This window comes from Maylandia zebra, linkage group LG13 (assembly GCF_041146795.1).
Source record: "Maylandia zebra isolate NMK-2024a linkage group LG13, Mzebra_GT3a, whole genome shotgun sequence".
Classification (NCBI taxonomy): Eukaryota; Metazoa; Chordata; class Actinopteri; order Cichliformes; family Cichlidae; genus Maylandia; species Maylandia zebra.
The window spans coordinates 18,766,717-18,787,047 of NC_135179.1; the positions used below are offsets into that span (position 1 = coordinate 18,766,717).

At 40.1% G+C, this 20,331-nt stretch overlaps 2 protein-coding genes across 5 annotated transcripts in view; both read right to left on the minus strand.

Moving 5' to 3' along the window:
* slit1a (slit homolog 1a (Drosophila)) overlaps positions 1-7,297 on the minus strand; it is an 86,768-nt gene extending 79,471 nt beyond the window's left edge. For 2 of the 4 annotated variants that reach the window (XM_004555826.4, XM_004555825.4), the window contains exon 1: positions 6,530-7,297. In XM_004555826.4, the coding sequence (XP_004555883.1) occupies positions 6,530-6,738 (209 nt within the window). In that variant the 5' untranslated portion in view covers positions 6,739-7,297. The remainder of the gene's footprint in view (positions 1-6,529) is intronic. The other 2 variants (XM_004555828.4, XM_004555827.4) reach the window with 1 other exon arrangement.
* Positions 7,298-12,510: 5,213 nt separating this feature from the next.
* LOC101467909 (rho GTPase-activating protein 19) lies at positions 12,511-19,035 on the minus strand. The gene is made up of 11 exons (XM_004555829.5): positions 18,919-19,035; positions 18,357-18,604; positions 17,767-17,847; positions 17,069-17,278; positions 16,737-16,963; positions 16,513-16,599; positions 15,317-15,382; positions 14,755-14,943; positions 14,578-14,664; positions 14,320-14,406; positions 12,511-13,762 (listed from the first exon to the last, which is right to left on the minus strand). Exons 1-11 carry the CDS (start codon positions 18,969-18,971, stop codon positions 13,757-13,759), a joined length of 1,341 nt encoding a protein of 446 aa, XP_004555886.1. The 5' UTR covers positions 18,972-19,035; the 3' UTR covers positions 12,511-13,756.
* Positions 19,036-20,331: the final 1,296 nt, after the last annotated feature.

Consider the following 20,331-nt stretch of genomic DNA (forward strand, 5'->3'; position numbering starts at 1 on the left):
AACTACATAATTTTATTTGTTTTTCCTTTTTTCACACCTACTATTAGTTGTTAATACGGTTCAGTTCACTATAATAATCTCAGTCCCATTCCTGGTTTTACTGAGGAGAGTCTGAGGAAGCTGGTTCATTTTAACAGTTGTATATTTACAGGCACAAATTTTACTAACAGGCTGCAAAAAATTATGCAGCAGGCTAGCAAAAGTATTTCCGCAAATGTAAACTGCAGTCATTCTGTATCGCTGCTGTAAGCGCCACAGGACCATTTGTCCTGGACAGCTTTAGCCTGGCAGGGAGGACAGAAGCCAGCTGATTGAGGATTGGTGGCATAGCACTGTCCAAACTCCTCTTGTGGAAACAATCTGATGAACACAAGCTTGACGTCCCACAGCCTAAAATGTGAATGCTCATTAACCACAATCACACACTGATGATGCTCTTTGACCAGACCGCTGAGCACACATCCTAATGAATGAACAGGTTGAGAAGCTGTGAAGAAGCAAAGCATTCCTCCTCCCGCAGACTTGGCAGCATATGGGCTTGACAGCCGTAAAACACGCAGGTGGAGACAGCAGGGGAAGAAAGACAGTCACTGTGAGACAGAAAAAGGAGAAAACTACTCTGACGGCGTTGTTAGCTGTCGAAAACCGACGGTGTGAAGCAGTGTGGCAGAGGGTTGCCGTTAGCCATGGGAGCTGTGAAGAGCTGACGGGCTGTCTGGGAAATGTCAGTGGAGAAATGAGGCCTAAATGGCTGGAAGACTACAAGAAGAAAGTGACCTACATACTAGATGGTCAAACGGGGTACGTAACCAGTTGACTGAGCACACAACAGTCTCATACTGAAAGACTGTGAGAATGAGAAGGAAAGGAAGAAAGACCACCATGACCAAAATAATACACTCTTAAACCCAACTGGAACACTTCTGTCCACAGTAAGAGGTCAGATTTCTGCTCAACTCAAAACATTCCCTCTATTGAAATGTGGCTTTCAGACAAGCAGTTAAGGCCTTTAACTGTACATTTTTGGTGTGTGTGTGTGTGTGTGTGAGTAATCGTGTAAGTCTGCCTGTGTGTGCAGTCAGCGCGTAAAGACCGTCTGAGTGTGTTTTCCTGGCTCCTGGGCTCCTCAAGGGCTATTTACAGTTTTCATTCTGCTCAGTCAGGCCCCAGGAGCAAGATTACTGATAGGAAAGTTAAACATCAAGCGTATCTCACACATGCATTGCCGTCATACACACACAGAAACACACACACAGCTCCTTCTCATAGCCTTGACCACAGTACGGTCTCCTGCATCCTGTCTTGCTACAGGTAAAAGTCAAGGACCCAAACCCAAACATTTGACTTTTGCTTCTCTTTTCTGGGCCTTCAGACAACAACAATACTCCTGGCAAGAAGATACTATGATGTTTTTTTTTTGTTTTTTTTTGGGGGGGGGGGGGGGGGGGGGGGGGGCGGGCGTTCAGAGCAGTTGCTGCTCTACGCAAAAATTTTACAGATGGAGAGAAAGACTGGGAGATGGAATTAAGGAGCCTGGGAAAAGACCAGGTCTGATCAAGCTTCTGATCAAACATAGATAACTTACGGCACTTTCTCATGCTGAATTGAATCAATTAAACATCTGTTCCAATGTGTGTTACGGCCACAGGCTGGAAAAGGAACACACACGGGGCTGTAGTAGAAGCAGAGACTGAAGGGTCTTTCATGGTTTGTACTGTAACCGTAGTTTGTTCAGTGACAGATTCTGAGGTTCTATTGTGGCTTTGCATGCCGTATGAAGGCTTTTAAGCTACACGAATGTGTACTTTGACTAGAAACTATGGATGAAACAGCTGCACAGCCACATCTATTATGTTTCATTTGTTCCAAACAGAAGACTGACAAGATGTTTGGCTCACAGATGTGCACTGACTGGTAATTTGATGGACGCAGCATATGTGTTTAAATCTGATGGCCTCGAAGAATAAAGACTTGCCATACGTATGACTCTCACCCCCGCAGAGCACACTGATATCAGCATTCCTCCAGCTCTTTGCAGAGGTTAGCCTATCAACAAACGGATAACCCCCACTGCAAAAACAGGGCCATTTTAAATATTTTCAAAAGAAAATCTATCATCATTTTGATCGTTTACTCGTTTCAGACAGTTACCAAAAGCTGACGGCTTGCAGCTGTGCAAATGTGAGGATTTTTCTTCAGTTCTCTGATATTTGATAGACAATAAAATGGAATAATAAATAAAATGAGAAAGAAACAGCGGTGAGTTGAAGCTCTAAATAACTTAGTGTCATATTTAATCTTAAAATATGAGTTCTAAAGGTGTGGATTCATTTTTTTATTTATTTTTAATAGATGCATTATTTATTGAGAATTATAAAATGAACAACTTGATAAATATCCGAGCTCTAATGTTGCGGTCCTGTGCCATATTGATCTAATTAGCGTGCAGACCAGTGCAGATGTCAAGCTCATGTGGAACACTGTCCATAATTTGCTCACAAGACTTCTCTCAAACAGAAGTGTCTCGAGCAGCGTGAAATGTGGATTATGAAGGCATATCCACAATATCAGCAGAGTGTTCACTGATGCGTGTTTTACACACGAACAGACATCACCCGCCCCTCCACTTTCCTGCTTCTTACTGGCTAGTCAGTAGGGTTAAAAGGGAAGATGGTCTTCTGAGAGATGAAAGGTGATCTAGGTGGATTTTCCAAATTTGATTTTCAAGGTCTTCTGAGAAACCAGCCGTTGTAGACAGCCATGCAGAGCAATCAGTAATGTACACTGTATATGTTAGGCTCGTGAAAAAGTGCATGCCTTGGTTTTGGTGTGTTTTCCTGATAGACACGTGCACTCAAGTTATATCGATAGGGTCATTTCCGAGCTCTCGCGGGCTCAATTAAACACTTCCACAGAGTAGCTGTACTCATTAGAAGAGTGGGCCGGTGGGCCTGCGGTGTGTATAGTAACACAGCTGGTGGCTTTGAGGCTTGCGAGTCAGTCATCGTACTCACACTTTCTACACATGTATGCAAAATGTAAAAAGGTGACTTATTGTTTATTAGAACAAAAACTGAAAGAGCACAGTGGAACTATAGCTTGCAAAACCTCATTTACATTACAGCTCACAAAATCCTCGCTCAAAAGGCAGCTATGAAGAGAGCAAGACAGAGAGAGAGAGAGAGAGAGGACATCCACCTCAGTGTTCAGTACGAGAGGAAAGACCACAGCTGTGTTACACAGGCAGTAAATTGAAATGACAGAGTCCCAGGCCTGTAATTTCACAATGCTCTGCTGTGCATAAACATTCTCTGAATGATCTTCATTCCAGGCATTATCACTCCTCATGGGATTACCAGCTATGAGGATGGATATATTAGACTGTAAAAAAGACCTGAATGAAATTCATTCTGCCTCAGGGCTAGACCTATTCTGCCCTGTATAGTAAATAACATAATCTAGTTTATTCATTCATTAGCTTTGTGGTTGAATTACATCTCTCTTAACTGCTCTGGTGTAGTAATCCTTTCATTAGTGATTACCACTTTAGTTACTGTGCCAGCCTTGGCTTCTTATCGTGCTTTCAATCCAACCCCCCAGCTCCACCCTTCACCCCCATTTCTTTGTCTTTTTCCAACTTGCGCTCTCCACTTTAGTCACACAGCCAGTGTTGGCAGGTAGTAGGCAGGCTGTGTTCAGTCTTGTCAGGGTAAATTATGGATCAGGTGGCCAGTGAGCTGTCAGTTGTACCAGCTATGTGGTGATGCCAGAAACACTACAGGCATTCCCTGGCACAGGCACACACGCCTACCACCTCCAACCCCAAAATGCATAGATGTGGTTATCAAAGCGACCGGGCTGCTCATCTTTAACCACTACTAATCCTCATGTGTTTTCATCTGGCTATCGCTTATTCTCTGCTTGTGTGCAACATACACACATGGAAGCACATGCTGTGGTTTATGCACAAACTAAAGCGAACATCAGATTTATCCAGGCTTGCACAACAGACACACAAACACACGCATATGGTGTGCAGCCTCCAACTCCTCTACTCTGGAGGGGCTCCAACATGCCCCCGCATCTCAGTACAAGGTATCTTCTGGCACAGAAAATACATAATCAGTGCACAGACGTTTTGCAGTTACACACACACACACACACACACTCGCAAAAACACACACAACTCCTCCCCTTTTCCAAATCAACTCATTCACAGATGGGACACGCACTCGAACTAAAGAGCGGGGCTGTTAAGAAGACAAAACAAGGAGAGAGAAGAGTTTAATTTCATACCTGTCAAACAAAAAGCTTAACTAAGATCCTTTACTGTGCGCGAGCCAATTTAATCAGCATTACAGATGGAGATTTTCTCTCAGTGTTGCCTGATAAAAGGCCAAGAGAGAAGGGGAGGAGAGGCAAAGAAATAGACAGTGAGAGAGGATGGATGCAGAGAGAAAGCAGAGGGGGGAGGGAGCGGCCAGCGGCCCATACACGCCAGGGTGTAATTTTAACACGTGGAGCTCACAGTCTCATTACAGGCTTCGGTCTGAGGAGCGCAGGGGTCAGACCTGATCCAAACCCACAGTGACAAGTGCAAATGGGATTCTGCTGTCTGTCTCAACAGCCTACATACACACGCACAAACACTTTCTCCCAAAAGCAACCCCCTCCTCCTCTAACACATACACACAAACACACACTAAAGTATTGTATACATGAGAGCAAGTACACCCATTCACACAAATGCAGCACAAAACCAGCCTTACAAGGTAAAGTGCAGATTTTTGTATGACGTTAGCCTTTTCAGTTAGCCTCCTAACACTAATACTGCGTTCCCTTGTATTAAAGTTCAGCAGTTATATATACTGGAGCATCACACAATTAAAATCTTTATGATTCAAATTGATGAAAAGAAAGTGTCCGTTGGCATCGTTTGGTACAGACGAGGGCAACAAACCTCTGGGACAGTTACATAAACTTGACAAAGTCATTACTCATTCTTGACCCCAGCAGTGGCTGCACAAGTTCATTCAGATAAACACACATTTTCCCAATACATACACATAAATCTCGCTATGCACATGGGACCATCATGTGGGGCTGGTGCTGATTTGTGCAATCACCTTGATGAATCACCCTTTACAACAACCCTCAGAGGATTGTCTCTATTGTTAAGCAGAACCGCTCAACATGACCTAGACACACAGCTTATACATGCACACACGTAACCAGGGGGGAGGCAACAACGCAGGAATAAGTTACACATGACCTTTAAGTACGTTGTGTTTAAAATGCAACGTCTTGAGTGAGATGCTACGGCGATAAAATGTGCTGCTGTACATGACCTATGAATGAACAAACAACTTTTAACACAAAAATACTCTTGAGCAGAGGGGCAGGGGCTCGTTCCAGTGTGAATGGCCGTTCATGTAAAAGGAAACCACAAAATAACCATGTTTCCTCTCCGCTTCACTGTTAAACCAGCATATGTACAAATGCAACCTGGTAACATGCAGAGCGTGAAGCAGGGGGGAAAAAAAAGGTGTTCTTAGAAATTAAATATGAAAACCATAAAATATGCAGCCGGCTCCCACTATGCCAACGCTGCCTCTGACACAGGCTTTCTCTCCTCTGTTCCCACAGCATGTTTTATTCAGCACTGATATTCTAAAAGCTGAAATAGAACAATCTATTTCCCCTTGCACTCCTCACTTCTGATTTGCCGATGAATATTTCAGAAGAATGTCAGAAAAGACAGAGAAACTCCACTCTGCGAGCCAGCATCCGCCTCATCTCTCCCGCCGTCTCCCATCCTCCCACCGTTTGACACGACAGCTACGTGATACTAGTGCAAGACTCGCCTAAGTAGCTGATTTGCTTAATTTTCTCCATGATTTAACAATTTGCGGAGTGCGCGTTGAGGAGCTGGAGAAGGGGAGACGGGAGAACGGGGAGAGGCAGAAAAAGTCAAAACTGCAATAGAGGTAAGAAAAGAGGCAAAGCGACACAGTGTGCCGCAGACTGGATGTCAAACCTTGTTCTTAAAGTTCAAGTCAGACTTTACTTTTTAAACTCTACATTTATATGAAAAAAGTGAAGAGAAAAGGGGATTTAAATGTATTTTAGCTTCAAACTTGAGGGAAAAAATGAAGCTACATGCTGCAAGTGTAAACAAATAAGTAAATTATGGACACATGTGAAAGGCACACATCTGCCTCTGGTCTTGCCAGTCCCTCATGCCTATTTATACCTGACTGGAATGCCAGTTAGTGACTGACTGCCTGAGTGACACACAGTCTCTCTCTGACATACACACACACACACACACACATGCACACACATACACGCAGCTTTACAGGCAGGGCTATTGTTCTGTTTCAGTCTAAGCAAAGTCGTGTGCACTACTACAATGTATCAAGGAAATAGAGGGGAACCAGTAAGAAACGAAGATATTAAAGCTTCTTTTATAAAAACACACACTCATGCGCCCACACAGAGAAGTAACTAAAGCAGAGATCGTACTCACAGTCTTTCAGTGTTGCGGGGGATATTCCTTGGCATGGTTTTGAGACCCAGTCCATGGCAGTCTACTGTGGTTCCGCTGCAGGTACACAGGGCTGGGCAGCCACTGGCATTGCCCACTATCAGGGCAGAGAGCATTGCCACCCACATCCAGAGTGGCTGCCTGGCCAACCTGCCCATGCCTGCCTCAAACCAGCTTTCTCTAATGGCCATATTCACCAGAACGACAACCTGCTCTTCTTTAACAAGCCCTTACTTCTCTGTGTGTCCACCTTCCCCTCTCTACGTCTGCTTCCAAGAGTCTTGTTACACCTTACAAGTCCACTAGAATAAATTCATATATTTGATGAATATGAACAAAAAAAAAATTTACACGTGAGAAATGCTAATATTTTCCTCTCTGCTGTAAAGCCATACAAATCCTTTTTTCTTCTTGTAGAATTCTTTTGATGCTGGTTTGATATCCACCACAGTTTGCAGATGTAAAAGAGAAAAAAGAAAAGAAAAGAAAAGAAAAATAAGCAGTTGTTTCTTATGTTCTCCTTGCAAACTCTTCTCCTCTCTCTTGTCTTTGTGGAGTTGGTGTGCTCTGGTCTGCACACGTCTGCGTCTCTGTCCTCCGCTCACTCAGTCCCGCTCTGCTCTGCTCGCCTGAAGAGAGAGGGAATAGGCAAAGAGAGGAAAGAAAAAAATGCCAGTCTCTCTCTCTCTCACACACACACACACACACACACACACACACACACACACACACACACACACACACACACACACACACTAGTCATCCATCACAAGGATCTACAAATAGCAGAGCCCCCGACTCCACCCCTACCCCTCCTCTCCTCACCCACTCCTCTCCCTCCCCATGCAACACCCCCTCCAGAACCCTGCCTGAACTCACTCTCATTCCTGAGATCCCCTTTTCATTCCCTTGACTCTATTCACAATACAAATCTACACCAAGTATCTTTCTTTTTCATTTCTCACTCACTCCACTCCTTCTTTTCTCTCAGGTTTGCCTCCAGGCGAACCCCTAGAGAGAGAGAGAGAGACCTAACCTGCATGACACTGCATAACCCCTGCCTGAAGGGAGAGGCTGTGGGGAGACAGTGGTCTGTGTGTGTGCGTGCATGCGTGCGTGCGTGTGTGTATCCAGTAGGGAAGAGAGGAATCAACACCTCGGTCCGGGGAGGCAAAAAGCCAGAATAAATAATCAGTTAGTGTGGGTCTTAACATGTACATCAAGCGTGGCCACACAGACAGAAGCAGCAGCAGCAGCAGCAGCAGCAGCAGGGAACTGGAATAAAAGAAACAAAACACATATATTCAGTCTGCCTCCACAGATCATGAATCTGCAGGGGAGGCAGACCACTGCCATAAAAAGTAAATCAAACACTATACTTTAAGCACAGCATAGCCACGGGAACAAAGAATATAATCTAATATATGCAAATGCAAAGGCAAACCACTAGAATCCCAATCTTACCTGCTCTGTTTTTTAAATTTGTCAGAGCAACTGGCACACAATCTGTCTCCCAATGCCAGGATCATACACTGGACTCAAAGCTAAAAAAATATATATGTATTTAAAATAGAAAAAAATACGTTAAAAAAACCCGATATGTGGCATACAGTGTGTGTGAGAAAGTGTTTGCCCCCTTCCCGATGTCCTAGTTTTTTGCATGTTTATTGCACGTAGATGTTTCAGATCATCAAAAACATTTTAAGGTTGCGCCACGGCATTTCAATCGGATTCTGGTCAGGACTTTGACTTGGCCAATCCAAAGTCTTCATTTTGTTTTTCTTAACCCATTCAGAGGTGGACTTGGTGATGTGTTTTGGATCATTGCCCTGCTGCAAAACCCAAATGCGCTTCTGCTTAAGGTCAGAAACAGATGGCTGAACATTCTCCTTCAGGTTGTTTTGGTAGAAAGCAGAAATCATGGTTCCATTTACTACAGCAAGTCTTCCAGGTCCTGAGGTAGCAAAACAGCCCCAGATCATCACACTTTTTTGGAAAATGTGAGACAAGCCTTTTTTTGGTCACCAGTGGTTTTCTCCTTGAACTCTCCTATGGATGCCATTTTTGCCCAGTCTCTTTCTTATTGTTGAATCATGAACTCTGACCTTAACTGAGACATGTGAACCCTGCCGTTCTTTAATGCTGTTCTGGGTTCTTTTCCAACCTCCTGGATGAGTCATCCATGTACTCTTGGAGTAATTTGGTAGGCTGGTCACTCCTAGGAAGTTTTACCCCTGTTCCAAATTTTCTCCATTTGTGTATAATGGTTCTCACTGTGGTTCACTGCAGCCCCAAAGTCTTAAGAATGGTGGTGTATTATTTAAGTGATTCCTTGATTCAGCACATCTGCCAATAATCAGGCCTGAGTGTGTTTAGTGACACTAAACACTAAAATCATCAATGAAATCACATTTAATTCCCGATTTAACTATATATGTAATTACTTTTTCACACAGGACCAAGTAGGTTTGGATAACCTTTCTCCCCTAATCAATAAAATCATTTAAAAGCTACATTTTGCATTTCCTCAGGTTATCTTTATCTAATATTAAAATTTGTTTGATGATCTGAAACATGTAAGTCTGACAAATATCCAAAAAACTAGAAAATCAAGAAGAGGTCAAACATTTTTTCACACCACTGTATGTAGGAAATCATTTCCTTTGCAGGAATTAATAATAAATATTTTTTTACTTAGTTAAAACTGTGTGTACATTTATCAGAGACTGACTGAAGTTGACAGTGTAATTGTAGCTCTCAGGAAACTCTCCAAATGCATTTCGACTTCATGGAATTGCAAATCACTATTCTAGATTTTGATAGAAAATGGAGCTCTGATCTTAATGACTTCAGGCCATAATTGCTGGGTTCATTTATATTACAAAAAAGCATTAAGAATAAAGGTGACAACTTAAAATGAAATGTGAAACTTTATGAAGAAAGAAAAGGAATAACTCCCATGGATCAGACTTCCTCACTGTGCATGTCTCTGATTTTGCATACTGATCATCTACTTAATTAAAGACTCTTCATAAACCATTAAGCACCATTAATTAATACTTAGGCCACTATTACCGCATGTCAGCTGTTCTCCCAAGAGATGGGAAGTGCTTTACTTCAAATAAATGAAGACAAAGACAAGATGCCTTTAAGCACCAAGATTGCCTCAAGAAGTGATTGAGTTGGTGTCTGTATTCACGTTTCTGGTTTTGCAACTTGTTTTTTTTTTTTTTAAGGATTAGTCAAGAACTATCATTGCTATGCATTATTAACACTTCACACTTTTCAAAATATAAAAATACTGAAATCTTTAATATAGTGCGTATCAGACACCTCAGCCGTGGCTCTGCTCAGCTTGAGTGCTTTAACTTTACAGAGAGATTTGCTGGGATGAGCAGATCCCTCCTAACATTAATATCAGTAAATCACACAGACATAACAAAGACAATAAAGAGTCACAGATGATGCAATAAGATATATTTGAGTTTGTGTGCATCTGTCTGCTTTGATGCTTGTCCAGTTCGGAACATGCACATATGAATGTGCACATGCAGGTGTTCGCACTTACTCGAAACAAATCAGTAAAAGCTCCATCTGTCCCAGTAAAAATGTCAGTGCAGTATAGAGCTTCCTTCAATGAATGGTTAATTAAAGAGGAGACAGTGGTGTTTAGTGGTAATAGGGGGTGGTGGTAACATCCCTCCGCTCTCACAGAGCTTTGAGAGGAATGCACACAAATATGCAAAAGGAATAATTCTGCTGTTTACAAAGGCATAGGACGACATAGCAGCATTTACAATAGTCTGGCAGAGGAGAGTTTGCAAAACAGAAGATGTTACCAAGAACTGACTACAATGAGGAAAACCAATTAATGTGGAAGCATTACATATGCTTAGGCACCCATGATTAAATTCTGTGTTACTGTGAAGAGCAAACCAAGGAAAGGAAGTCCAAAAGGTATAAAAGGATAAAGAAAAATGTAAATAATTGATTCATTTAAGCAAAATAAACATGTTTTATTCCCATCTTTGCAGTTTTAAAAGCCAGAGGTCAAAAAGCTTGGTATCATGTGTGGTCAATATCCTCTTTGACAACTTGCAAATGCTTCATGGAGCCAAGCCAAGAGTTCCAAGAGTTAGAGTCTTGGTTAGAGTGGATTTCGAGGTGTGTTTAGGATCATTATCCTGTTGCTGAATAAATCCTCTTCTTTGCAGCTTCAGCTTTGTTTTTTTTCCTTAACAGACACTATGCTAGAATTTGCTGCTAATTAACAGAATCCACTCTGGTGACACTGGCTCCAGCCCAAACACAAAACAGTGATGTGTTCAATCCTGCATAGCTCTCATACAAAGTTTTGTCTTTTACATCTCAGCTTGCCTTCATTATTTCTGTTAATTGCCATTTCTTGACATTACAGATTTAAAAACAACAACAACAACAACAACAACAAAAAGCAAACAGGTATTTTTGCATCTTCTCTTCTTCAGCATTTTAGGTGTGTTTAAAAGAGCTTATGCTTAGTGGGACTAGGAGGAAGATTGAGGAGTGTTTTGGAAACTGCACCACCTTCTTTTCAATGCCTGTGAACAACATCTGGTCTGACAGTTCAATCCTTTTGGATGGAATAATAATTTTGCGTTGCCCAACTCTTTTTTTTCTATAATTGTGTAAAACAATACCATAATATCTTCATCTTAGCAGACAGGCTTTTGTGATTAGTTCATCGTTCACTCACTTTAATAATTTACATTTATAGAAACCTTAAACAGGGGTTCCCACATTTATGCATGTTTATGCTATTTTCATACATCTTTCACCCAAAACTACTTATGTAGTTAACTAAAAAGAAACCAACATATGCTTGAAAAGAAAATACAAAGAAACCCAAAATTCCACAGTGTGCTTCCGACCAGTCATTTGTATTTCTCTCTAACACAGCTGTGCCTCGGAAAGGCATAAAAAAACCATATATCTTTTAATTGTGTTTTCCTTTTAACGCAAATGATCGGTTAGTGAGTTTAGAATATGGACAGAATTAGCCCCCTCTAAAAGGCATTTTAATGCATACATTCAAAGCAAAATCACATCCACTCACAAACCCACAAACATATATATTTTGATATAATGTGAAGTTGATTACAGTACCAGTGAGTCATTTTACAGTCATCAAGCTCATTGCTAAATAAAACCCCTGTGGAGTTTTAGCTGTAAAACAATACACTTCCTTTTGGGGACATTGTCTGTTATATATATATATACATATATATATATGAATATGATTTGGGGAACATTCCCATACATGTTTAAGGCATATACTTACAATACCAACCATACATTGACACCACAATGACAAACAGGCAGTCACGCTGTTATGGAAAAAACATTTTCTTGCTACTCAAACTTTCACCCCATAACTGCATTCGCAAGTTGTCTTCTTCTATTTAAATTCATTATTGATTACTGGCCTAAACTTTTTAATGCAGGTTTTCAGGTTATTTGGTACAATTAAAACAACTCATATGTACTTTATTGACAACTTTCAGGACGTAGGATGTTTTGATATGTCCTGTTAGAGAAGCACGAGTTTCAAGTACAGGGAAACCTTTCAAGTAGCTACTTATGAGTATATGGTGGGCATGTCATTTTATTTTAATAAATCCTGAGAGCTTACACTACAGAGACAGCTGCAGCAACCTTTATACACTAGTGACTCAAAAGTGGATAACCTCTACCCATGAGTCTGTACTTCACTGATTATTTACAACTAAAGGGCGCCACTTTGTGGCAGGAAAAAAATAAAAGTGAATACATAAAAGCAATGCAGAGGTTCAGGCAGAAGTACTTAAATTGTGATGATTAATAGAATAATAATCATTCGAAAGCATGGTCACAATTATGTCTGTATGCTGTATGACTCAAGTTTGGCCTTTTCAAAAAAAAAGAAAAGAAAAAAGAGCCAACTATGGAGTGCAGCTTGATGTCTTTTAATTACATTGAGTTGCATAGCTTCACAGTAGCACCAGATTCACCAGTTTACATGGTCACATTATAGTTAAATTGTAACAGCAGTGAAAAGTGAGTTTCACTCATGGAGTAAGGCAAGAAAGTGGGGTTAAAAGTGGTTGTAGCCAAAACTCTCCCAGAAAAACACCTGGATTACCAGTTACAGCAGAGGGCAAGTAAACGATCCATCTTCATCTGCATTCAACCACTCACTTAAACTAAAACTGAATAACGATAAATATAATATGGACAATAAAAACGAATTAAAAAAAAAATCTTGCAGTATCGTCAAAGGTAAAAAACAAACAAAAAAATAATATAAAGCTATAAAACCATATATGGTGCTGCATAAGAATTCAAACCGGATGTAAGATCTAAGACCAACCACAGAAAACCAAGGTACAGTTTAAAGAAGCAGTAGCTTACGGGATCATAGTGTCAAGAAAGGATTTGTGCTAAAGTGAAAACAAACAAATATTGACATAAAGTACACAAGCTCCATTGACCTTTCACTAAGCATCCTTCTTATTTTATCGACACATAAAATAAGCTACTGGGGAAGGATAATCTTCGTAAAACTTTCAGATATGTTCATTTTAAGGCACACTTTGGATTTAAATAACTTTGGTTTTCAGTGACCAAATCTAATTATCCTACAACTTACAAGCAATTTTAACATTTAAATAGAAACTCTGTATATCACATTTTCCATCCAATGCCCTATACTAATGAGATCCTGATGGAAATCATCCAGAAGTCCAGTGAAAAATAAATACATTAATGCTTTTCAAATTAAAATCCGACAGGTTTCACTCAATCACAAAGCTAAGGATGCAAATTTCACCAATGCAATTACACTGCATAATAAGGAGCATCATCACTGAACAAGAAAGTAAGACGAAACTCTTGAAAAGAGGTGAAGTGAGAAAAAAAAGAACATATCAGCGCTCTCACTCCAATTACTTCTGCTGAACTGAGAAAAAAAGAGAGAGCTCGATAAAAAAGGTCGAGATTCTTTAACTCAAAGTCTAAAACTTTGTGACAAAAAATGGAGACAAAAAAAGATAATCTAAACATGGTTTGTAAAGAAAACCTTATAATACACCTTCCGTTTACAGAGAACTCGAGATGATCATTTAATTACTTTTACACAAAAGTCAGACTGATGGTTCCCAAGTTGAGAGGCGCACATCCTTTCACACACGATTAATCCTGGTGGAGGAAAGAGGGAGAAAGAGAGAGACGATTAGGTAATGTTCAGTCCTTTCAGCTGAGCACAGGCATCATTAACAATCTAAGCACCGCCTGTGGTGAACCGCAGACTGATGGCTGAAATGCCAGAAAAGTTCAACACAGTAATGAGGAAAACTGCTCTCCAGCTGTAGCCGATGACAGTTTTAAAAGCAAACTGTGGCCAATAATTTCAGTGTGACATTTTAGTTGGTCATGGTTAAAATAAAAGAATTACTTCTTAGCTGTTTCCCTCTACATTGTAATCACTACAATGAGGGGTTTATTAGGGGCAGTTTTTTAAAGATTATCACCTGCACCGAGTTTATTTCCTGTCTGATCACTAGTATCCAAAGCAGCAGTCACTCAGTTGGAGGCAGAAGAAAAAAAGTGCTAAAGACTTTTTTCACTCTGCAGCACCAGTTAGCTAATATTTTACAGCAGCAAAACTTATGTTAAATAAGGTGCAGGTTCTCCTTCTCAGACTTATTTTAAAATATACTTGTGTTTGTTTGTGCACAGCTGGTTCCTTCTTTTACCTGTCCATCAGCAGAGCAGCTGGGTAGATGAGTCTGTGGTCTGCCATTTTCTTTCTCAGCTAACATTTGGCTTCCAAACACTTTCTTCTGTTAGAAAAATAAGAAAAAACTATTACACAAGATCAACAGATTTTGGAATAATCAAAACACTGATTAATAGGATCACAGGCAAATATATATGAAAAGCTTTGTGTCTATAAGAGGTTGGCAAGAAATCACATGATGGGTAATGCAGACACACAAATACTATCAACAAACCTTTATTATTCCACCCCAAGAGCGTGAACGCCAGTGCCTCCTGCTGAATGGTGCCCGAGACTCTGCTGAGGGTGTCTGTTTCTCGATCTACACAGAAAAATACACCACCTTACGTGTTGGTTCTCCAAGCACCTTGTATGCATGTCTTTCTTATCACAGCAGCATCACACTGAGTACCTGTCTGATGAGTTTTTTCTTTTTGGCAGACTCTGGCATGCTGCTGACTTGCTGGTAAAGCTCTCTGAGGGCTGATTCAGTGTAATTCTGAGTATCAGATGTGACTGTTGTTATGGAGGGAGAAGGGGAGGCCACTGTCACTGCAGTCATAGGGCCCTCTTTGGCCCCAGAACAGAGAGTCAAGTCATCCTAAAAAATGTCAAAACAAACCAAATAACATTCAAAAATCTGTTTTCATAGAACAAAACCAATCAAACAGTTTTTGAGAGATAACTGCAAAGATTTACTTGTTGCTCTAAGTGAGAGTTTACAAACAGCTTTAAAATCTGACTACTGAACCAGTATTTAAGTTTTATTTCCGGCTCGTTTGAAAATTATTCTATTAAACGCCTTGAAGACACCAGCCTTTCCAGGTTCTGGAGTTAGACATCCAAGTGTCTAAAATGAACCAAACACTGAAGTGACTGGATTTGGTAATTTGCTAAGTGCAATGCAGTACTAACGCTCCCTTTTTTCCCTACTAAGACAAACTCTGTTAGAAATAGAAAACAAAAATACTTACATTTGACTGAAGAGCTTTTGATCCTGTGAAGTACAAGCGGGCATATTCTTTGATATACGCAGGCGCCTTCAATGAAAACAGACGAACATTAAAGCCTCTGGAAACAACTAAATATACTAATGTGGAAGTTATTCAGACATAAAGCACAGTGCGTTAAGGCTAACTATGTTCTACTTTGAAACTGAAATAAATAATTCATACTACATAAAGGGATCTGATTAAAGTGGCCTGTGGTTTCATTTCAGTAGTTTAATCAAATTAGTATTGAATAAAGTATTTGTTAGACATAAAATAATTAACAGCATATAAAATCAAAACTTGGGCAAATCCAAAGGGGAAAAAAATCTGCACACAAAACTAGAAAGCAACAAATGCATCAGTAACATGGAAAAAACACAGGAAAACCATTTGTTTGATGGGGAAAAAACTTAATGTTAGTCAAGTATGTAGGCTATAGGTGAACATATTAGTTAAAGACCAAAAAAGTCCCAGCTGTAATAAAAAAAAAAATACCCATAAATGAAATATTCTCAATAGACTAATTAAAAAACCTGATCTTAATTCCAATCTGAGACACATCGCAGCAGGTGAGATTTAAGATGGCCTGGAAATTTCAGAAATATTAAGTTTGATGATGATTCTCTGTCCAAATACCTTTAAAATCCTACACTTCAGACACTGAGTTAAAAGGGCGCCATCAGCCGCCTACTTCTTTCTTCCTCTAAACCTGCTTGAACTCAAAACTTTATATTGACAGGAATTTGTCAAATACAATGTGTGCAGGTAAAGAGCCTTATGGCGGCTGATTGCAGGACATTTAAATGATTATAATTTTCCTTTTATATATATATATATATATAATTTCTGTGTTCTTGCTCTCTATCACGTTTGTTTGTACTTGTAACCCTGGCGACAAAGGCCCTTATTATGAAACTTTCATTAAGTAAAGAGAAGACATATTGTTATAATACATGGCATATGGTTGTGAGATACCATCTAGGTGCCTGTTTATATGACACCTAATAACGTTTAATTGATAAGACCTGCCTGGGTTTTGTTTTAAAAGGAAATGTTACATTTTGATTTTTCTATTGTCAAAAAAAGCAAAAAAAAAAAAAAAAAAAAAGCATTTTGTTTATTTTTTCATAAGTTAAACAACACTGATGCAATAAGTGATCAATGCCTGGGGAGCTTACCTTGAACAGTTTTTGTGAGTGTCTAATAAGGAATGCTATGCCATTATTGAGTTTTTCTATGTCTCCCTGAAGATCACTTGCCATTACCTGCAAAATTAAAAGAAGAAGAAGAGGTCACAAAGAAACACAAAAAGCTAGTAGTATTATTATTATTATTTGTCATGGTTCATTTGACTGCAAACAGTGTTTCGGAAGACAGAACAAAATGAACCTAAGGTCTTTACATTTTTGGGCCAGATGATGTGTGGAGCAAACATCTTGGCTAAATTGATAGCAGACATCTTGTTGGAGTGCTGATTGCGAGCTGTGCTGTGCAGTAAATCAAACAGCAGCTTCAACAAGCTCCGGTTGGCAGATGGGAGAAGCATAAACAGGAGCTGAAACGCCTCGATCTGGCGTTCCTTATCTGGCACATTTGTCTTATCCCCTTGATCATCAAAGCGAGTCAACTCTAAAAACAAGTGACGAAAAATATTACAAAGCACAGGTAAGCAATATTTTTCCTGACCGTGCATTAATCTGAATGACAAAGATCTGTGCACGAGCCAACCAGCACCTCCAATCTTCAGATGAGCATGATAGTGTCTGTGTGTCAACAGAGGCTCTGGAAGCTCTCCCAAGTAGGCCTTGAGCAATGTTGCGGCATCATTGGGGTGGAAATCGCCTGTCTCTAGATCTATCTCTGCCCCAGTGTTCAGCATCTCCCTCAGGGCTGCCTGCCTTAAGCTGTGGCCTGGCACACGAAACAGCCCCTCCACATGAAGGTCTGAGGGGTGGGAGAGAAAGATGGAGAGAGACAGCCAGAAAGGGGGAGGGTGGAGGGTGTTTAGGTAGGCAGACACACAGTGAAGGAGACACAGAGAGCCAAAGACACAGCAGTAAGGTGAGTGATGGAGAGAAGTAAATGGAAGGAGGGAGTCAGCAAGAGCAAAGTGCTTTCAGATAAATTATTGATTCAAACATTTTCATCCAGTGTCCACTTTCAGTGAATGACATCATTGCTTTCTAGAAATAAACCATGACCTCATGGCAATTCAATGCTTAAACTAAGTTACAGAGCAAGTAAAAAGTGTGATGCTTGACATATACGATTTAGTATAATCCAGTTATTTTAATCGTGTTTCAAAAAATAATATTGTTAAGAATTTCTTTGCCTCTGGAGGTGACATAGGCAAAGGGGCAATATCACAAAACACTCTGGATGATACGGTTCATTTAATGTCACGTTATATGAGCAGGTGAATCAATACTCACTTTTATTCAGGTACTCGATGAGCTGATAGATCTGTGCGATTCCTTCTTCAGTTAATGGTGCACCAAAAACGACTCCTTTGTCTGCAAGAAATCAAATGACACATCAAGGCTGATTGTAGGCTTTTTGTGTACAAATGGACCTATTCTAGTCAAAATAGAAAGATGTGAGAGGCAAATTATAACTACAAGATGACTTGATGAAAATCTTCAGTCCTTATTGTTCATCACCTGATGAATAATTAGATGAGAGATGATTTGCTTAACCAAAATAAACACTGGATTACTCTTGCTTTTCATTTGTGAGGGTTAGATGCTGCCTTCTTTTTCATGCCCCCCTAAACTCCCCATAAGCAGGAACAAGCAATCTTATCATATTTGCTTATGGTAAATTATGTACTGATTGCTTAACTACTAAATTATTTCAGCCTTAGAAATAAAATTACATGACTGAGAAACTCCACACAACTCTGCTTTCTCCCTCAGGAAATCAATAACAAAAGAATATAAGCATTACATAAATCATATTTATTCAAAATACCGTTTCAAAGGCGGTTAACATGTGTGCATAACGAAGACTCTTATGGCCTAACCTTTCCGTTTCAGGAAGTTAAAGGAGCGTAGAAAGCCGCTGGATGAGGGGACTCTAGGCTCCGAGTCTCCAGTAAGCTGGGCAAACTCGTCCCCAGGCAGATCTATCATTCGAGTGATGTTGCTAAGTACCAGCTCCGTGAAAGCCTGCGGATGTTCATGTCTCAGCCGCTCCACGAAGAAGTCCGGGTTAAAGATGACAGGCTGGTTCGGCTTTTCCTGACTGATAAACACATTGCATTTTGTCTCCCTGTTAAAGGAAACACATACGCCATAGATTAATGTCCACTTGAAATGATAAAACTTCGAGCTGGCCCGAGAATAAAGCCTTAAAAGTAAGACTGCGTGAATTATCGAATTAACATTAGCTTATGTTAGTATAAACTGTTGCTAGGTTAACTTAGCTCCACTGGCTATTGCTAACAGGGAAAAAACACAAGTCCCAGTGCAAAGTAGTAAAAACAGAGTTTTGTTTTGTTAGTACTAATCCTCTGATGGAGGCATAGTTTACTCAGCAGCACTGTAACGTGTTCATCTTTGTCAAATTAATCAAAAAGTCCTTACTTTCTTTCGAGTTTGTGATTGTTTGGGGAACCATTTTCAGCCGCCATCTTCATTTTGAATCCTCCGCTGGTTCATATTTAGTCCCGCCCATTGACTTGTGATTGGCCGAGATATAGACACGTCACGTCCGTTGCGTTTTTTTTTTCTCCAAAAAAACAAAACAAAACAGCAAGCTATGATACAATAGACTGCAACATCATGATTAGGAAACAGTTATCATTTTCTGTTCCTGAAAATATACATTTTTGAATTGTGTCCTGTTGGCTAATAAATCCAGAACCTGTTTGCAGAGGGAGGAACTCACACCTAGTGTTGAGAGTTTTTGCACTGCAGTCTGTGGGTTGTGTCAAAGGCAGTGAAATCCAGTAAAAGCACATATAAATAAAACTCCTTATTTTCCAGGTGTTTCAGGGCTGTATGAACCAGTGATGAGATGGCATCATACTGGTAGAGGTCCACAGTGACATCAGTGGAGTTCTTTACATGGGACACTTCATGACAGTCAGTGCGAGGTCAGTAGTTATTCAGGGCTGTCACTGTCAACTTTTTGAATAATAGTGGCAGTCTTAAGCCAGGTCTGTACTGATGCCTGTGAGAGAGAGAAGTATTCAGGATGTCAGTCAACACCTCTGACAGTTTATGTTCACAATCTGTCAGTGCCTATCCAGGATTATTGTCAGGGTTAGAGTGCTATGGAATCAAGATCCTCAGACAGAGATGGGTTGCTGGGGAAGTGTTCACGTTTAGTGTTTTAGTCTGTGATGCACCTAATGCCTTTTGCAAGTGTGCCTTGAGCTGTAAAGAAGTGCCCCTTAATCATCTGGGTATATGTGGCTTTCCCCCTTCTGATGTTCATTTGGTAAATGGTAAATGGCCTGTATTTGTATAGCACTTTTTTACTAGTCCCTAAGGACCCCAAAGCGCTTTACACATCCAGTCATCCACCCATTCACACACACATTCACACACTGGTGATGGCAAGCTACACTGTAGCCACAGCCACTGCACTGACAGAGCTGATTTGATGTTATGTTTCTATGCATCTGTTGTTAGAGTTACCAGATGTTTGTAAGGTTAACGTGGATCAAAGACTATACAGTTACTAAATCTGAAAAATAGTATAAAATTTTGATACATCTAAAATACATACACCAACTCAAAGTATGTAGGTTACAGGTTTGGCATTGAAGGACAAGTACACTGTATTTATTTGGACATCGTTTTGCAAATTTTGTAAAAGCATAAATAGAAACTTTAAAAAAAAAATCCTATTAGAGCATAGTTTTGGACACTTCTTAACTATTTGATCAGTAAATTTATTATTATTGAAACCCTTAGGTGTACAGGCTCCTGCGTATATAGTAGAGCCAATGAGACCTTATAACTTCAGCTGGTCTCTCCAATCATCTGATC